This window comes from Gopherus flavomarginatus, chromosome 10 (assembly GCF_025201925.1).
Source record: "Gopherus flavomarginatus isolate rGopFla2 chromosome 10, rGopFla2.mat.asm, whole genome shotgun sequence".
NCBI lineage: Eukaryota > Metazoa > Chordata > Testudines > Testudinidae > Gopherus > Gopherus flavomarginatus.
The window spans coordinates 50,211,240-50,229,960 of NC_066626.1; the positions used below are offsets into that span (position 1 = coordinate 50,211,240).

At 38.9% G+C, this 18,721-nt stretch overlaps 1 protein-coding gene across 4 annotated transcripts in view; it reads left to right on the forward strand.

The window, feature by feature from the left end:
- Positions 1-18,721, forward strand: part of BAZ2B (bromodomain adjacent to zinc finger domain 2B) — a 276,520-nt gene that overhangs the window by 202,255 nt on the left and 55,544 nt on the right. For all 4 annotated transcript variants that reach the window (XM_050969152.1, XM_050969151.1, XM_050969150.1 and 1 more), the window contains 4 exons: positions 971-1,036; positions 14,747-14,887; positions 15,798-16,052; positions 16,851-17,065. In XM_050969152.1, the coding sequence (XP_050825109.1) occupies positions 971-1,036; positions 14,747-14,887; positions 15,798-16,052; positions 16,851-17,065 (677 nt within the window). The remainder of the gene's footprint in view (positions 1-970; positions 1,037-14,746; positions 14,888-15,797; positions 16,053-16,850; positions 17,066-18,721) is intronic.

Genomic DNA, 18,721 nt, shown 5'->3' on the forward strand with positions numbered 1-18,721 from the left:
CCCATTTGTTGGGATTTGGTATAAAGCTTTTAATATAGTTTTGGATTAGAACACTACAAATTGGATTAGAATTACTGTACAAATTGGGACCATGTCTTCCCCACATTTGTACAGTGCCGAGCACACTAGCTTTCAATAAACAGTAAATGCATAATATTTTAATCTGAAAATGAAACTAGAGATGAAATCCTGGCCTCATAGAAGTAAACGACAAACTCCTGTTAACTTTGGTGGGGCCAGGATTTTACCTCAGAACTTCAAAATTGAAGGAACTTACCTAGTTTTTTCCATAGTACTATAATTTATGTTCCATTTAAATTTGTTAACATAATCTACGGTGCAGCTTTTGTGACTTTGCATTGAGGAACAGGCATCAGTAAATAGGAATATCCTATTTTATTCATGTTTGTGTATGAACCATAGCTAGTTTAAGTAAAACTGGTCTCAACACAGAAAAATTCAGCGTACTTATTTGTTGGTGGCATATTGGATTCCAGCAAGATTTTTCTGAGAGTAAACATGAAGTTAAAATGATTTTAAAACTCAGCCTTCTACTATATTTTTAAATGATTAGAAACACAGCCTTCTGTTCAATTGGCAATTCATTTAGTAATTGCGAGCTGTCTAATAGCAGATGTAAGGTAACTGACCTGTTCCAGCCAACCATTATGCTTTTTGTTCTGCCAGCTTATGAAGGAGCATCACAACTGACCATAAGTAAAGCTGTATGCTTTCTGTTTTACACTGTCTCCATGTTCATTGCTTTACCTTTTTGCTTTTGATTGTTCTTGTATTTGCTTTCTAAACCTGAACTAAAACATGCACAGACTTAGCCATTCTTGTCCTATATATATAGTATTTATTGTGACTTGTCTATTAATGCTAAACTTGTTGTACTGAGTTTGTAAAATAAAAAAGACACTTTTGTAACTGTGGTTGAGTCTTGTTCTAATTTTATTTGCTTTAACAGGAACGAGAGAGGAGAAGACAGCATATGATGCTTATGAAAGCCATTGAAGCACGTAAAAAAGCAGAAGTAAGTATTCATTCAGCTCTGAAAAAGTATGCAGTTTCTTTCTTAACAGTTTGACTGCTATCTAGCTGCATTCATAGAACAGAACAGTGACACTGAACTTCTGTAAACAAATATGTTAAGCAAATAGCTGACTTGAGGGTCAGAAAGTACTTTTGCATCACAGAATATTTTTGTGTAGGTCATTTCAGACTTCAGAGCCGCCATCAGTATCTCCTAGCAAATGTGATTTCCCCTTTTTGTGTGTTTGTGTGTAAATTTAATGCTTTAAAGATAAGACACTAATTGTACTGTCCAGAGCAAGGCAGAAGGTTGGACATATGCTGCATAGATTTCCTCAGACAAATGTTCAAATGTAAAAATACCATTCTTATTCCGGTCATGGACTTCTCGGACTTTTATCTATACTTGGAAAATGAGTTGTATTAGAAAACACATAAACTCACATGTTTTAATTAACACACAGTTTGTCCTAGATGTTAAGCGGTATTTAACAGTGTGATAATTAAAACATATTAGCTAACACAACTCTTCCTTCCAGTATAGATGAAACTTCAAAGATAGCTGATTATGCCAAATTATATGGTGTTTTTGTGAGGTGGAGTAGAGCTGAAAATTTTGTGAAAATAAAAATTACAAATGTTTCTGCTGAAAACTATGCTACCCTCAACCTTTTTAATTTTCTGCAATGAGTAATAGTTTTCACAACATCCAACAAGTCTGTGCTTGACTATTCTATAGGTCTTTGAATGTTGGGCTTTTAAGGGGTGGGGAGGGGCCGGGTCTCACAGCATCAACCACTACAGTCAGTCTGGTACACGACTGTGTGCTTTAAGCACACAATGCTAATACTGCAGCCTCACTAAACTTTATGTTTGCAACTTATTCAGCAAGTGGAAAGCATAATCAGCTGGTAGAAAAGGCTGTTTTCATTCTCAAAAATTACTGAAAAAATGTGAAGATAAAATATCAGCCCTGAGAATAGCCCCAAACAGGCAAATAGTCCCAAATATGTTGGCTTCCTAGAAATGTAGGGCTGGAATGACCTTGAGAGGTCATCCATTTCAGTCCCCTCTACTGAGCCAGGACCAAGAAAACTTAGACCATCCCTGACAGATGTTTGTCCCACCTATTCTTAAAAACCTCCAATGTTGGGGATTCCACAATCTCTCTTAAAAGCCTATTCCAGAGCTTAACTACCTTTATAGTTAGAAATTTTTTCCTAATGTCTAACCTAAATCTTCCTTGCTGCAGATTAAGCCCATTACTACTTATTCTACCTTCAGTGGACAAGAACAATTGATCACAGTCCTCTTTATAACAGCCCTTACCATATTTTGAATACTGTTATCAGGTCCTCTGTCTTCCTTTCTCAAGATTAAACATGCAAAGCTTTTTAAATCTTGCCTCTTAGATCAGGTTTCCTAAACCTTTTATCATTTTTGTTGCTCTCCTCTGGAGCTGAATAGTGGAACAATTACTTCCTGTATCTTACATCTGACACGCCTATTAATATGCCCCAGAATATTAGCCTTTTTAACCACTGCATTACTCGTATCCAATTTGTGATTCACTATAACCCCCAGGTCCTTTTCAACAGTACTACCACCTGGCCAATTATTCCTCATTTTGTAGTCGAGCATTTGATTTTTCTGAGTACTACCTTGAACTCGTATTTATTGAATTTCAACTTATTGTTTTCAGACCAATTCCTTAATTTGTCACAGTTGTTTAGAATTCTAATCCTAATCTCCTCCCAGTTTGGTGTGAGCTTCAGATTTTATAAGCATACTCTCCACTCCATAATCCAAATCATTAAAAAATATATTGACTATTACCAGACCCGGGACTGACCCCTTTGGGACTTTTCTAGGTATGCCCTCCCACGAGGAACCACTGAATACAGTCTTTCAACCAGTTGTGCATTCACCTTACAGTAATTTACATTGTAAACAATTTAACACACTAGGGTAGGGGACCCAAGTCCTCCTTATTCCACCAGGTCCCAGCCCGGGGCCCTAGTAGTGGCAGAGGGTTCCACCACCGAGGTCAGCAGGGATCCAACCGCAACATGCTGCCCATGTCCAGGACTATGGTTAGACCCCCCCCATGGCTACTTTTTGCCATGGGTCTGATGGCAGTAGATGGGGTGTCTTTGGGTTGTTTGTCTCCACCACCTCCTGGGTATCAGCAGGCACCTGGGTGTCAGCTGGGGCCTCAGCACTTTGAGCTTCCGTGGGGTGGGTTGATAGCTGCTCCCTAGCGAGATCCTGTATGCTACATCCTTCCCCTCTGGTGGTCAGCCCTGACTGAGCTGGGTTGCCTGCCTTTATACAGCCACTGCACCTGGAGCATGCCCAGTAAGGTCGTGGGGGCATGGCTTCCTCAGCCACCAAGGAAGAGTTAATCCCTTCCTGTCCAGTTCAGGGTGAGTACACCCTGTCACACCAACCTAAAATGAAGTAATGTCTACATATATTTAAAACGTTTTTCACTTCACTATATTTTACAAAATGCATTTTAAATTAATATTACTGGTACTTTTTTATGAAGCATTTTATTAGTACAATTCAACAAAATTCAAATCAGTTCAGTTTCTTATTGTATAAGGTAAATAAAAAGCAAACACTTATCATTAACTTTTGCTAAATATTAAAAGGAGAAATTGTGTTCTCTGCAATACCAGTTTTAAATCCAAAGCAACTCAGATTATTTGAATGAAAATGCTCAATAATTATGCCACTGCTGTTGAAAGTAGTATGGCCGTGTGTGTTTGTACACAAAATCTTAGATTGTATTAACAACCCAAAACTGAAAGAATTACGTTTTTTTTAAATAACACATCTATCTGTCTAGACTAAGCAGAATTCAATTTTTTTTTATAATTTTGATGGATAATATCAATGTTCATTTTTAATTTTTAAATCAATTTTAAATTGTCATAGTTGGGTAAAATTATGGGTTTTAAGCATTTTTTCTATTTTTATTGATTTTAAAATTTCATATTTGTGAGAAATTAAGGGGGGACAGAGAATAAATTATTTAATGATATAATAGATGTTGAGATTCTAAAGTTAAAGCTTTAAAATCATTAAAACATAAACTATCAACATCACAAGTCAAAATGTACAAAGTAAATATCCTTAAATCACACTCTAAATTCTCAAGCAGCATTTTTCTTATTTTGCCTAATTGTAAATGTAGATGATGATTGGTGGAAATGGCTTTTCATCGGTTTGTGTATGTAGGTGAAATTGATATTTTCTAACATTTACTGATAAAAATTGAATCCTTCCAAGCCTATTTAAGTGTATGGCCCTATCAGTAACATCTGAGTACTGATCGTAAAGTACTATTTTCCTCATTTTACAAAGGGGGAAGAGACACAGAGCGATTCAGGATATGTCTATGCAATGGGGGCTACAGTGGCACAGCTGCAGCTATGCCGCTATAGTGTAGATGCCTCCTACATCAACAGAAAGGTCTTTTCCACTGATGTAGGTAATCAGTGGTGGTAGCTAGGCCAACAGAAAAAGAATTCCATTGGCCTAGCTTGTCCACGTGGGGTGATAGATCAGCTTAACTACAGTGTTTTTCATACCCCTGAGCAGCATAGCTAGGTTGCTCTAAATTTCAAGTGTAGAACAGGACAAAGTGCCCAAGGTGACACAGAGTCTGTGATGGAAGTGGTATTTGGGCCTTGGTCTTCTGAGTCCCACACTAGTACCCTAGCCACTTGAACACTGTTCCTCTTTTACTGTTACAGAATAATTGTTTCTGTTTGTAAATTACTGCTCCAATTTATATTGATTCTAGAATCTCTTTAATTCTCTAATTTCTAAACCCCAGCATACTATCTCTGAGCAACTGCAGAATCTATATTTTTTATTACCCGTAACTCAAATGAAAATCTTTTTTGTGATTGAAAGAACTCAAGATGCTTTGGTTTTACTGGATAGACTAAAATAGATTCAGCAGATACTGGCAGTCAGTACTTCTAGGTCCTGATGCGAAGTCTGTTGAAGTCAGTGGAATATTACCATGGACTTCAATGGGCACTGATCAGGCCTTCAAGTGGCCGGCCAGCCTCCCTTGTGGCCGTGATTTACCCCAGTGTGGGAGAATCTTCAAAGAACATTGAGGTCTCAGTGATCTTAAGCTACACTAAGTCTCAGTGTATTTGTTTAACAAGACCTCATTTGAGTCATCAGCTTCGTGGAAGTCTCAAGTCAATCTTACTATTCTGACTAGAATTCCCAAATTTCTTAATTTCCAATCTGAACACCAGAAGCAGGTCAATCTTCTTTATAAAACAGGTCACTTTTGTGAAGCACTTTGAGATCTGTGGATGAAAAGCGATATGTAAGTCCCAAGTGCAGTTATTACTATTTGCCATGAATTCTTTCTCTCACTAGAAAGCTTATAATTTTAAGTGAAAAAGATTTGCTGTCTGATATTAGGTCAAACAATTACAGCATAATTTTTACACAAGAAGTTTTTTGGAGGGATTTATGACCTATACTTCCTGTGTTTGTCAGAATCTGGACTTCACCTACCTTAGCTTCAATTTCAACTTTTCATTACTGTGTAGAAGACAAACCAATTACAGACCAGCCTCTGGTATCTAGTAGTTGATATATCAAGGATACAATGGTCTTAATGCCATCAAAACCCCATAGAGTTATAGGATATAAATGAATGCTTCACAGATCTTTAAACTCCCTTGTGAGACTCTCTGAATTAGGGAGCTCAAGTATTTTATATGGCAGATTCCATTTCAGATGGCCAGTGACTTTTTGGAATCAAGAGGCTCTAAGACAAAGTATTTATTCATATTCTTACAGGGTTTATTTTTAAGGAGATGTTTAGTTCTGTAGTAACCTAGCCATTTTTCTGCCAGCCTCTTTGTCTTTCTTCATACCGGTCTTGTGGAATTGTTTTACAAGCTGGCTGTTGAGCTGTTTTGCTTTCTGGTTGCAACAAACCCTTTAAGTCAATCCAGTATTTTATGTCCTTTTTAAAATAAAAATTAACACATTAGTTTAGTGCTTATATATTTTTATTGCTATACTCTAGTGGGATTGAAATTTGAGGAACACATTAAAGTTGGCAACACTGTTAATGATCAACATAATTTTTACTAGGGAAGATTTGAAAAGCTGCAACTGGGAAGTCCTTGTCATACAGTTACAGAACAATGTTGATATAATACTGTGAAAGGAGTCGAGATTTGGGTTGTGGGTGCAGCAAGGATAGTGTCCTGAGTGCTCAGTTTTCCTGAATGACAACAAAGGCACAGAATTGGAGCATCTCTCACGCTATCTGATTTTATAGTATGGTTACTGGTGAAAGCTGAAGAATAGGGAGCAAATTCAAACTGTAAGCACTTTTAGTATGCTATACCTCAGAAAGTATTTAAAATTTGTGGTACTGTCAAGAAAGAAAATCTATTCCGGCATCTCATAATTAAAGGTTTTATACCACTATGATAAATATTTCTGTTCTGAATAATTATTTGCATAGAGTCTTTGAGTGCATTTCCTATTGGGCTGAAGGGAAAAGACTTACATTTTTTTCTGAGGTATAGTAGTTTTCTTCTTAGATCAGTGGGTAGCACCCTCCCTTCCTTGTATATTTTCACTCAAATGAACCATTAAATTAAGTTATATTGTGCACACTGAACCCTCACATATAAATCTGTTTATTTTTTGAGTCGGCAGGTGGCACTACTTGCTCTGAGACAGCACTGAACCAATGCCCCAGCATAGTGTTGAGAGTGTTATGTTTTGGATGAGATGTAGAAATCAGGTTCAATTCGTAGCACTTCAAAAACCAAAAATGTTTAACTCTTATGCCCTAGCCAAACTGAAGCTCATGTAATGGCATTTTGTCTACCAAATTTGCCCCTTCAGTTCAGTTACAGAAGGTATTGCTTCCTGTGCAAAACATTTATGTAGAGTTTGTATTGTCATACGTTCGCCAAATTCCACTCTAGAGATGGCTGCACTTGAGTGTTTAGTGAAGTGGACCTTGTGTATAATTTGTCTATTAATTAAGTTTGTCAAAGTGCTCTGAGATTTTTCAGAATAAAGAATGTGTTATACATATAAAAATATAATTTATAATTTACAATGTTATCTTTCAAAGTTAAGGAAATAATCCCAAACTATGGATCTATGAAGACTTCCATCTTCAGATGGTTTACTTATTTTTCCTAAATTTGATGACAATTGAGCAGTTTCTATCTGCAGTTTTACACTAAATCAGTAGTGTGGTATGGATCAGAGAGAGCTAATTTCTGATTAATGACCTAATCCAGGACCATGGTCACACAAAAATATGCATCTGAGGAAGTGGGTATTCACCCACGAAAGCTCATGCTCCAAAACGTCTGTTAGTCTATAAGGTGCCACAGGATTCTTTGCTGCTTTTACAGATCCAGACTAACACGGCTACCCTCTGATACTTGACAAAAATAATGGTTGTATAAAACACTAATTCTTCTTCAAGTGCGTGCTCATGTCCATTTCACATTAGGTATGTATGCTCGCCACATGCACTGGTGCCGGAAGTTTTTCCCTCAGCTGTATCTGGAGGGGAGTGGCTCTCGCGCCCTCTGGAGTGGCTCCCACATGGGCCCATAAGGGGCGCTGCTGGCTCCCCACAGCCTCAGTTCCTTCTTGCCACCAGTGAGGGTGCACAGAATGTTCGCTGCTCTTACTTGCATTGCTTAGGTTTAGAGTTTGTGTAAAACTAGTGTATGTAGTTAGTAATTGAGTTAGCCCTTAGCAGTAGTTAGAGTTTTGTTAGCCCCGTCAGGGACTTTGCCGAGGGACGGAACATACCCTTGTCCCCAGGCTTTAAGCCCTGAGATCGCTGCAAATGGCCCATAACCGTGAGCGATCCGCATAGTAGTTGTCTCAGGTGTCTCAGTGAAGGGGACATAAGTGATAAGTGTCGAATCTGCAAGTCCTTTAAACCTGTCCACGGCCCCAGCCAAGAAGTCGTAGAAGACCAGTAGGGGACGGTCTTGCTCCCCTCAAGGGGAAGGACAGGGCTGGGGGTGAGCTAAGACCTGCGCTGGGCAGCTCATCTTCCCTGTTGGGAAGTCGGGCCTCACCTCACATCGAGCAATGCATCCCACCCCATTCCTTGCCTGGAAGCCTGGACACGGAAGCAGGCCTTCATCAGCTTCAGGTGCCATCTATGCCTGAAGTGCTCCAGGCTGTGCAGGAGATCCTGACGCTCCTGGTGCCCAGACTTCAGGGTAAGCCCGCCTTGGGACCTTTCCATCCACCCTCGCCTCAATGGTGCCGCTCCCCATCATGGAGGATGTCCCACCATCATCCACCCGCTCGAAGCTGTCATGCCTCGGAGTTAGGGAGGCAGACACTCTGTATGGTCACCGGACCTTGGGCACCGGCAGTGGGATTTGAGGTTCACTTCACTGGTTACCTGGCTCAGACCCATGGAGACACGTGCTCCCTGGCAGGAACATTGGGACTGGCCTTTCACATCACTGGAATGCCACTACAGATCTCGGAAATGATTGGAGGACCACAGCCATGGGCCCTGCCAATGATCCCCAAGACAGATCCCACCCGGCCCGCCATACCTCCAGGTCTCACTCCTTGTCCCCGTACTGGACTCGAAGTGTGAGGCGTCAATTGCCAGTCTTCTGTTGCCAATCCACTGAGCGTCGCCAGTCACTGAAGTCCCCACGGAGGCACACGTCCCGCTTGGATTGGTCCTCCTCCAGATCTGACCATGATTATCACGAGGCACAAGGTCGCCACTCCAGCGAATCCGGGCGACCGGGCAGCAATCGCTCCGGATATGGTGCCGGTACGGAGCAAGGCTCCACATCAGTGGGGCAGCCTCTCAGGCCCTCGGTACTGCCTGAATCATCAGTACCAAACCCTGCCCCATGACCCCAGGGCCAGTGGCTGGGCCCATGGTACCCCTGGAGCTTGTGGGGATTCACTCAGCCCTCCCAGCCTGCCTGCTGGGCATCTCAAGAGTTCAAACAGGCAAGTGGCATCAATCCAACTCCTTCCGATGCCTGAGGCCCAGGGGGATAAGACCCCACAAGTCCATGTGGACCAAGGGGAACAGCCTGCTGGACTACTAGTGGGTGTCGTGGAACCCACGGTAACGGCCTCCTCCTCGTAGTCTCTGGATGAGACCATCACAGAACCTCTGGATGACGCTAAGGTGCACCAGGAACTGTTGAAGAGGGTCGCGTCCAACCTTGGCCCGTAGGCAGAGGAGTTGGAGAAGCAAGCGGACTCCCTATGTGATGTCTTCTCCTCCACAGCCCCTGTTAGGGTGGCCCTTCCCCTTCACGAAGGGGTATTAAATAGGGTGACCAGATAGCAACTGTGAAAAAACAGGACAGGGGGTGGGGCGGGGGATAACAGGCACCTATATAAGAAAAAGTCCCCCAAAATGGCACTGTCCCTTTTAAAAACAGGTGCCTATATAAGAAAAAGTCCTCCAAAATGTTACTGCCCCTTTAAAAACAGGACATTTGGTCACCCTGTCCATGGACAAGCAGGTTTTTGGACTTTCACATTCTGTGCAATAAAAATCCATGGTCATGAAATTCCATAGAAAAGCAAAGCATAAAGTTGTCCAAAGTAGAGGGTGGACACTTCTATTTACACATATTTATCTAACAAGCATTCTTTCTTTCATATGTAACTCATGCTATATCAAAATATTTTTGTGTAATTATGAGAATTTATTTTTTAAATCCCTTACCATTTCAGAACAAAATACATGAGCCTTCTGTAAGGGAATAAATGACTTATGTACATAGCACTTGCACATAACGTAAATAACTCTGGCCAAGAAGGTCAGAGAAATAAATTGAAAAAGGTCCTTAGAATTGAGTCGAGATTGAACAAAATTAAACAAAACTGCTTATGTTCAATAACTTAAGCAACTCAAGAAAAAACTTTTTTTTTTCAGGAGTACTTTTTTCAGCTTATTCAACTTAGACTGTAATAATTAGAGATTTATTAGATAAAAACTTCAATCAACATTTGCCGCTCCAGTGGTTAAAATGTCAAATCATACCATACCTTGTATTGCAACAGAGCGTACACTGCAAAAATAAAAAGGAGTTAATAAAATTACATGCTGGAATAGCATAGATAATAAAACCAGAGGCAATATATAAAATTATTGATTAAACTTTTGTTAGGCCATGATGTACTAATTTACATCTCATATTTCAGTATGATGGTATCTTCAGATTTAACCATGATGTTATCTTCAGAGAGCTTCAAGGCTAAAACATTGCTAACCTTGCCTTTTGTTTCTATAGTATAATTTATTTACTTTTATATTAATATCTAACTGTAAAAATGTTAAAGCTCTTGGTAAACCAAGAAGTAGCAAAATTAAATAATCAGATACAAATCACAGACAATTAAAAGAATTAAAGGTAAAAGGAATATTGAAATCATGACAAGTAGCAAGAGTAGACTTCCATTAAACACATTTCTAAAGAATGTAATAAGCAGCTTTGCCTCAATTAACTGTTTATAAATTTAAACAAATTTAATTCTAGCAGCTTAATTCTGTGTTTAACATCAAAATAATCCCTAACATTGGGAAGTGGAAGGCTATCTGGCTGCTCTTATGTATCGAAAAGTTGGATTACATTCTTTTCTAATAGTTTTGTAAGCAGCTGCAGTGTCCCACAATTTAGCTAGAAAATAAAACTAGTGATGTATTTTTCCTTGATACAGTTTTCTTTTAAAAAACTATTTATCTAAACAGGAAATATCTCACTAAAAAATCTGGTGAAAAAACTCTATCCTGAAAGCAGAGTGGTCTCTGGAGTGGTGCCAAATGAAAACTGCTGTGATAGACATTTAATTTTTATAATTTCTTGATTAAAAAAAAATTCCTTACTAGTGGTTGAAAAATGTTATGTTGTTGTTTGCAAAATTAAGGAGCATATCAACACATTGAAGTGTTTTTCTTAAAACTAGTATTGTGAGCCCAGTACAGTAGCATCATGTATTTAGAAAAATGAGTTAGCAGAGGTATTAGTAGCTATTATGGGACCAAACTCTACGTTCCATACTCATGCAAATCTCCCATTTTCTACAGAATTTAATGGAAGTTTTGACTGACTGTGGAGTTCATGATTTGATCTAGCAGTATGATCTATTACCAGCATTAAAAAGCACAAGAAAATCAGAGGGTGTAGAATGCAGGGTGTAGTATCAAATAGATATTTAGTCAGGACTCTCCTGAGTTCCTCCATTTAGCAATTAAATTTCTAACAATAGCACACACAAACTTGTGATCATTTTACTTATGTAAACTGGATAACGAACTATCATAATTGTATCAGAGGCTTTTTCCCTATAATTCCTCAGGGATCAGTAAACAACAAAAGATTGTTAAACATGCATTTATTAACTAAAGGACTCTGTCAGCAGTCTTGTAGACATCGCTATGATATGGGAGTAGCTCAGGTTTCAGAAGTTGTCTAATAAGCACTTTGAAAGTAGAATGGAATTCTCAGCAGCCTAGTGATTCTAATAGTGATACACATAGTACATCAATGAGGATTTATATCATAAATATATGCTTAGTGAAAATACCATGTGGAATTGTCAGTTTTTCTTAACTAAACCAACCTTTCCATTTTAAATGTCCCATATATAAGCTGACCGTTTAAAACTGGACATTTACCTATAAACTAAGTGTAGCAGCCAAGAATATCTAATTCATTTGATCTTTGTGCAAGATACAAAGGGATAAAGATCATGGAGGTGATTTTTCTGTCGCAACAGGGAATTAATAATATATATAATTTAATATATCTGTTTTATACCAGCACATTTTTCTGTCTCCTTTAGGTGGGGTAAAATTTTAATTAAGACATAATAAACTGTTGCTGCAAAAAACTCATGGATTCCATATTTTGTACATATTATTGTCCCTAAAATCATTCTAAATAATCCATTATAAATCTACAATGTTACTAAAAGGATGAACATTTATTACTACCTAGTAAATAGAAATGCTTACACTGAAATACTTCTTTAGATTTTTAATAACATTAATTGCTAAAGACAAACTTACATTTTCATCTTATGATTAATGCAAACCTCAACAACAATATTTGTGGTTTTTGTTTTTATATCTGCTTTCTATGACCTCTGTTTTATTAATCTCATTTTTATTCTCCAAGTAACCTACAGTATTCTCTTATATATTAAATTTTATTTATGCCTTTTAAATTTGCGTACAAGTTGCTGTCAGAAGAAACATATTTTCACTTTTAATTATGCCCAGAACAAAAATGTAAAGGACCCAAAAGAATCAGAAAATGCAAAGGTGTAGAGCATTTCAGTGGATTATATGGCAAATGCTTCAGTACACAGGCTTAACAGTCCCATATGTTATAAAGTTTTGTAACAATTGATCAAAGCCACCTTGCATTCCTCTGTACTAAATTTATTTTTTCACAATATTGTTGGCCTAAAAACAATTATTTTATCCTGTATTCTTCACTGTAAATCCTAGCTTTCTGAAAAAAGGTATTAACCTATTTCTACAAACTGTCCTTGTCAAGTGACTAATGTGAAACATTTGTATTTAGATTTTCTGTCCAAATATTTCCAAGTGTCGGGAAAACTTTGATTCTTTAATCTGAATAGTCTCTACCTACCATGAACCAGTTTTATTAAAAGTCTGAGTTTGAAGTCAATAATACTTTAACATTTTATATAATGATATTCATCTTCAAAGCCCTTTGCAAACATTAACTGATTAAACCTCACAATAACCTGTGAGGTGTTAGTACAGTAAGCATTATTAACTAATATGGAAAGGTTAAATAAGAGGGGGTTGCTGTCTGATCCAGGATTAGAGCTGTGATGATCAGACCACAGTACCATGGCTTTCTCCCAACATACCTCTAAGAATAAGGCTAAGTATCTTAACTCAAAGTTATACTGAATGCAAATGTTGGAAAAAGTCAGGGACTTAGAAGTTGAATTTTTTTCTGTGTTTCGGTTTTGTATTTTTGTGATTCAGTTCAAAGCAAGAGAGATTTATCTGTCCATTTAAATAGTGATTTTCATGCAAAATTATTTAAGTGTGCTGTTCTCTGAAATGTGACTTAACAAACAGGGTCATGGGTTCTAAGTGTGTCTCAATGGTTTGTGTGTCAAATTTGCTGCATTTACAAGAATTTAAAAAAAGCTATTCTATCTGCCAGCCCTGCAGATTCAGCCTAAGAACTGAGGGTCGAGCTGTGTTCTTTCAATTATATGCATTTTCACCAATAATAAAGGTTCTTCTTGTGAAACTCACTGAAGTCTTCTGATGGAGGAACAGTAGAAGAATTTCGCTCACTCTCCTACAGTTATATTTAGTTCTGCGCTAATGTTACTAACAAAAGTAAAGGGTAGTAAATGTTTATTTTAGCAGATCTGTTGAGTAACAATGTACCATTTTTATAACATTGCTTTTTTGATCATAACTGTACAGTAAGTGTTATTTAATACTTACCCTTCCCATGCTTTTCGTAACTGTCCATAGCATTTTGCTAATTATGTAAATATGTAAATAATAATAGCCAAGGTATAGGATATTTTCTAGGAAATACCAAGCAGTTTGGGGGTACTGGAGGCCCAAGATGAAGCAGAGAGGCATTTAACCAGAACCAGTTATTAATTCCCAGATATGCTTTGCTCTGAGAGCATTTTCCATTATTTAATAGCAGTAAGGGCATGGATTTTTGCATGCAGCTTTAATGTATTTTGGCTTTCTAGACACTGAGCACTGTTCTGGTGAATGGAGCAAAGCATAAGTAAAAGTGGTGTGTCCTGTGAAGAGTCACAGGGCTGAGGGATGGAATCTTCAACTGGTCAGGGTGCTGTTATGGCCAGGCTGCAACAGCTGATACAGGATATGTAGGGAGTTCTGGATGTGGCTACTTTGTCTCTCCAGATGAGATTATGAGCCACTCAGAGAATCTTTTGCTGTGTGATTTGGACAGTAAAAAACTACATGATGTTTCTGTTTTTAAAAAAAAGGCTATTACTGAGTGGCTGCACGGTGTCGATTTATATCTTGTCATATAGTTTCCCCTGCTGTGGGGTTGTTGGCAACTATACATCTTCAGGGAAGATTTATTAATGGCATGGTGTTCTGGACTGCTGCAGTCTGCAGTGACCCTTTCTTTGCAGATGTGTGTTAGGATATATATGCACATCCTTCTGACTTGATAGCCTCACATTTAGAGCAATTGCCTGTCAGTAATTAGTACTCAGAAGAATCTTTTGCTCCTGAAGAATCTTTTTTCTGATGTGCTGAGGCAGAATGACTCCATTTTGGCCAAGCCATCCCCACTCTTTCAGAAAGCGTGCACTGATGTCTACTTTAGAGACCAATTTGGCGCATAGCCATCTCCATTAAAGGTCCATTGCTGGCACATGGAAAGCAATATAAGAAATCATTTCTGCCACAGATCTCGGATCTGCTCATGGACAGGATAATTTAACTCTATTTACAGTGCTGGGGAGGGCAGCTTCTCCCCTTGCCGCTTTTTAATCCAAATGTTTTAATTGCTGTGGTGATTATTATGATTATGTAACTAGTGCTTTTCAAATTCTTAAATTGTTCCATTGTAAGTATAATACATGGGTTTAATTTTCTTTTCATTCCATTTTATTTAAGGAGAAAGAGCGGTTAAAGCAAGAGAAACGCGATGAAAAAAGATTAAATAAAGAGCGTAAACTGGAACAGCGAAGATTGGAATTAGAAATGGCCAAGGAGCTAAAGAAGCCTAATGAAGATATGTGCTTAGCAGACCAGAAGGTAATCATAATAATGTAAATTTACTTTTTATGTTCTTGCCCCTTTTTAATCCTGTTTCTTTCCTCTCTGTCTCTTGCCATTGTGTCAATAATTAATTCTTCTTACTGCAGCTGCCCCTAAAAACATTCCAATTTTGCCTTAGATAACTGTATTTGCAGTATTATCTATATACTAAATGTAAGCATTAACTAAAGGATACTACAAATACTGAGGCAATGTTGTTTTAGTTATCTAATGAAATTACTTTTGAGGCTGCCAAAAATTCACATGCTTTCCTACTTTAAAATATTAAAGTAACCTTCATGATTATTTCTGTAATAGTCTCTCTCACTACATGAATCCCAGCTGGAGCCATCCCTGTAGACACGGCTTCTCCTGGGACTCCTTTCCCCAATGCAATCCTCCTGAGCTTGAGTGTTTCTATGGTTCCCTCAGGACCAGTCTGTCTCAGCTCTCAGTTCTGTCTACCAGAGAGCTGCTTTGGAGATACCTGCTGGGTACGGTAATATCTTTTGTTGGACCAACTTCTCTTGGTAAGAGAGAGACACTTTAGAGCTTACACCAACAGCAGTTGGTCCAACAAAAGATATTATCTCACCAACCTTCTCTCTCTAATATCATGGGACTGACACAGTGACAACACTGTGTACAGAAAGCTACTTTCTCGCTTTATAAGATTCCCCCCCATGCGCGCACACACATCTTTGTCGTGCTTTATAGTTCAGAGTAGAGTCTGAGTGCCACATCTAGCCCAACGTGTCAGTAGTAAATAACCTCTGAAAATAGTGGAATTATTTCACCCTTCAGACCCCAACCTTTTGTAGCTTATTATTAACATCAAGTCTTGCAAGTTATAGTGATCTTGGAAGATCCTACTGAATCTCTCATTGTTTTTCTCTTTGATTTTCAGCCTTTGCCAGAGTTGCCTCGCATTCCAGGCCTTGTTCTCTCTGGAAGCACATTTTCAGACTGCCTCATGGTGGTGCAGTTCTTGCGCAACTTTGGTAAAGTTCTTGGTTTTGATGTGAATATGGATGTCCCTAATCTAAGTGTTCTTCAGGAGGGCTTGTTAAACGTAGGGGACAGCATGGGAGAAGTACAAGACTTACTTGTAAGGCTCCTCTCAGCTGCTGTTTGTGATCCAGGACTAATCACAGGATACAAGGTAAAAAAAGGTCCTAAACACCTTACAGTGGTAAACAAATAATATTAGTAAATAAATTATTAATAGTAACCATTAAAATCATCTACTTTTCCTTGATACTCGCTCTTCCTTGGACTCCAATAACTATACTTTTCTGGTTGTTCTCCTATCTTGCTGACCACTCTTTCTGTGTTTCCTTCAGTGACTCTTCTTCCTCCTCACTCTCACCCTTTGTCATTGTTTCTCAGAGATGTGTCTTTGATCCTTACATTCCCCCTTTCCCCCATACACACCTTCTCCCATGATCTACCATCACCTCTGTGGGCACGTCTTTGATTCTTCCTGTTCCTTCTACCCTCACTTCCAGGTTCTCGACAAATCTCGTTGCTTCTTCCTTCAAAATCTGCTCCTTTCCCTCTAACCCATTGTCAAAACCCTGACTGACACCAAGATTCTCTGCCTTTTTATTTTTATTTATTTATTTTCTTGCTTGGACTAATATAACCTTTTACTGAAGCCCTTTCTAAACATTCTGAATTGTGCTAGCCAATATCTATCATTTTCTGACAAATACCACTTGGCATATTGGTCTGCTTTTACTTAACCTATTTAATGGACATTAGTGTTATTTCAGTTTTTTAAAACATAGAATGGATGCATGCATTTTGTTGCACTGTGCTGTCTGGACTCAACTTTAAGTTTGGGATTGGACTCCCAAAACAAACAGACAAAAGTATTATTTTTAACCATAATGTATTATTGAGTCTGTTACAGTATTTTATTGTTCTTATGTGATTGACTGAAAAACTTATTTTTTAGGCCAAAACAACTCTTGGGGAACATTTGTTGAATGTTGGTGTCAACCGTGACAATGTTTCTGAGATTCTACAGATTTTTATGGAAGCTCACTGTGGGCAAACTGAGCTTACCGAAAGTCTAAAGACCAAAGCTTTCCAGGCACATACTCCAGCTCAGAAAGCATCGGTACTTGCTTTCCTTATTAATGAGTTAGCATGCAGCAAAAGTGTAGTGAGGTAAGATTTTCTAAACCTTTATCTATGCTGTACAAATACACCATATAATGCATAATGTGTGCATCATATTTTGTTATAGTAGAGTTCTGTTAGTCCCTGTTGTAGCTAAGGGTGAGAGCTGATTTCTATTATAACTCCCTATTTTCATATACTCACAACTTTTCAAAAGAAATACCTTGGGAAATTTTAAATTTTCCATACTTGGTTTATGCCCAGAGGGAATGTTCTTCTCAAGACTTTGAGCAAAATCTTTGAGTTATGAGAGGGAGCTGATTTTTAAAGAAATGTCCCCAGCTCCTTTTGGAAATAACTCAAAAAGGGTTGAACAGCTAACCGTTATGCGGCACCCTGTTTTTTTTTATCCAAATACTTGCCTATCCCTTCCTTTATGTAGCAATTAGATTAATAAGATCATCAGCAGAGGTGGCATGGCTGCTTACCACTATAATAATTCAGAATAATCCTGTTCGTCGGATTTCTTCGTTGCAAAAATTGGAAGGTGTGTATGAGGCAGGGAGGTGCAGGAAGAGAAAGGACAGTCCCAGGATTAAGGAAGTTGAATGCTGCCCTGGGGAAGTGTATTATATTCCTGCTTCTGCCACAATTTTCATATGTGATGCTGGGCAAGTCACTTAAATCAAAATGTTCACAAATGGCCAGTAATTGTGCGGTGTTCTTTGAATGCCAGTCTCTGTACATATTCCACAGTGGGAAGCGCACTCACCAACTTGCACACATCAGAGAATTTTCTAGTCAGCAATCCCCACTGGGGAGAGAGAAGCAACCGTTCCAACTGCCTCAATACCAAGAAGACTAATGCAGTGCCATCGTTGTGGAGGTGGAAGGTGCCTCTATCGCAGTTAGATCCATTTGGCACTAGTACTCAGGGAATTTTTTCTAAGGGCTTGTCTACACTAACTCTTACTTCAATATAATTTATGTTGCTCAGGGATGTGAATAATCCACACACTTTAGCGGTGTAAATTACGCCAACCTAAGCACCAGGGTAAACAGTGCTATATTGGGGCCAAAATTTCTTCTGCCAACATAGCTACCTCCTCTCGCGAAGGTGGTGTTATGCTGATGGGAGAGCTCTCTCCTGATAACTTACTTCTTTACCATGCTCACTACAGTGGTGCAGCTGCATGCTGTAGCACTTCTAGTGTAGACTAGCCCTAAGTTTTGAGGCACCCTCAGCATCCGACAGCCTGGTAGTTTTTATGCTGCCTTGAAGCCAGATCAAGGGAGGGTCATCTTTGCCTCTTCTCTTTTCAAGGCTTGCAGTCCAGATCTGAGCTATCTGTATGTCTTCTAGATGAGGAGGCTTCAGATGGTTTTGAAGCTTATGCTGGGGCTGATTTCAACTACATTCCATCCCCCTTGAGCTTAGATGCCTGGAATCTGGGCTTGGAGTCCTCACCTAGTTGCCTGCTCCATGAGAAAAACCCTTAGGAGTGGTTCCCTCAACTGCTGGGTCCACCTGGAGAAGGATCTTCAGAATTCATAGCACTCCTGGGTCAACCCCTGACTGAGGCAAAACAGACACCTTTTGTATCTGTCATCCACAGACATAACTGCTTTGCAGGATGGGCAGTTTTTAAGGCCAGGGACTTGCCATGGAGGCTGGTACTACCAGCGAATATAGGGGAAGGTGCC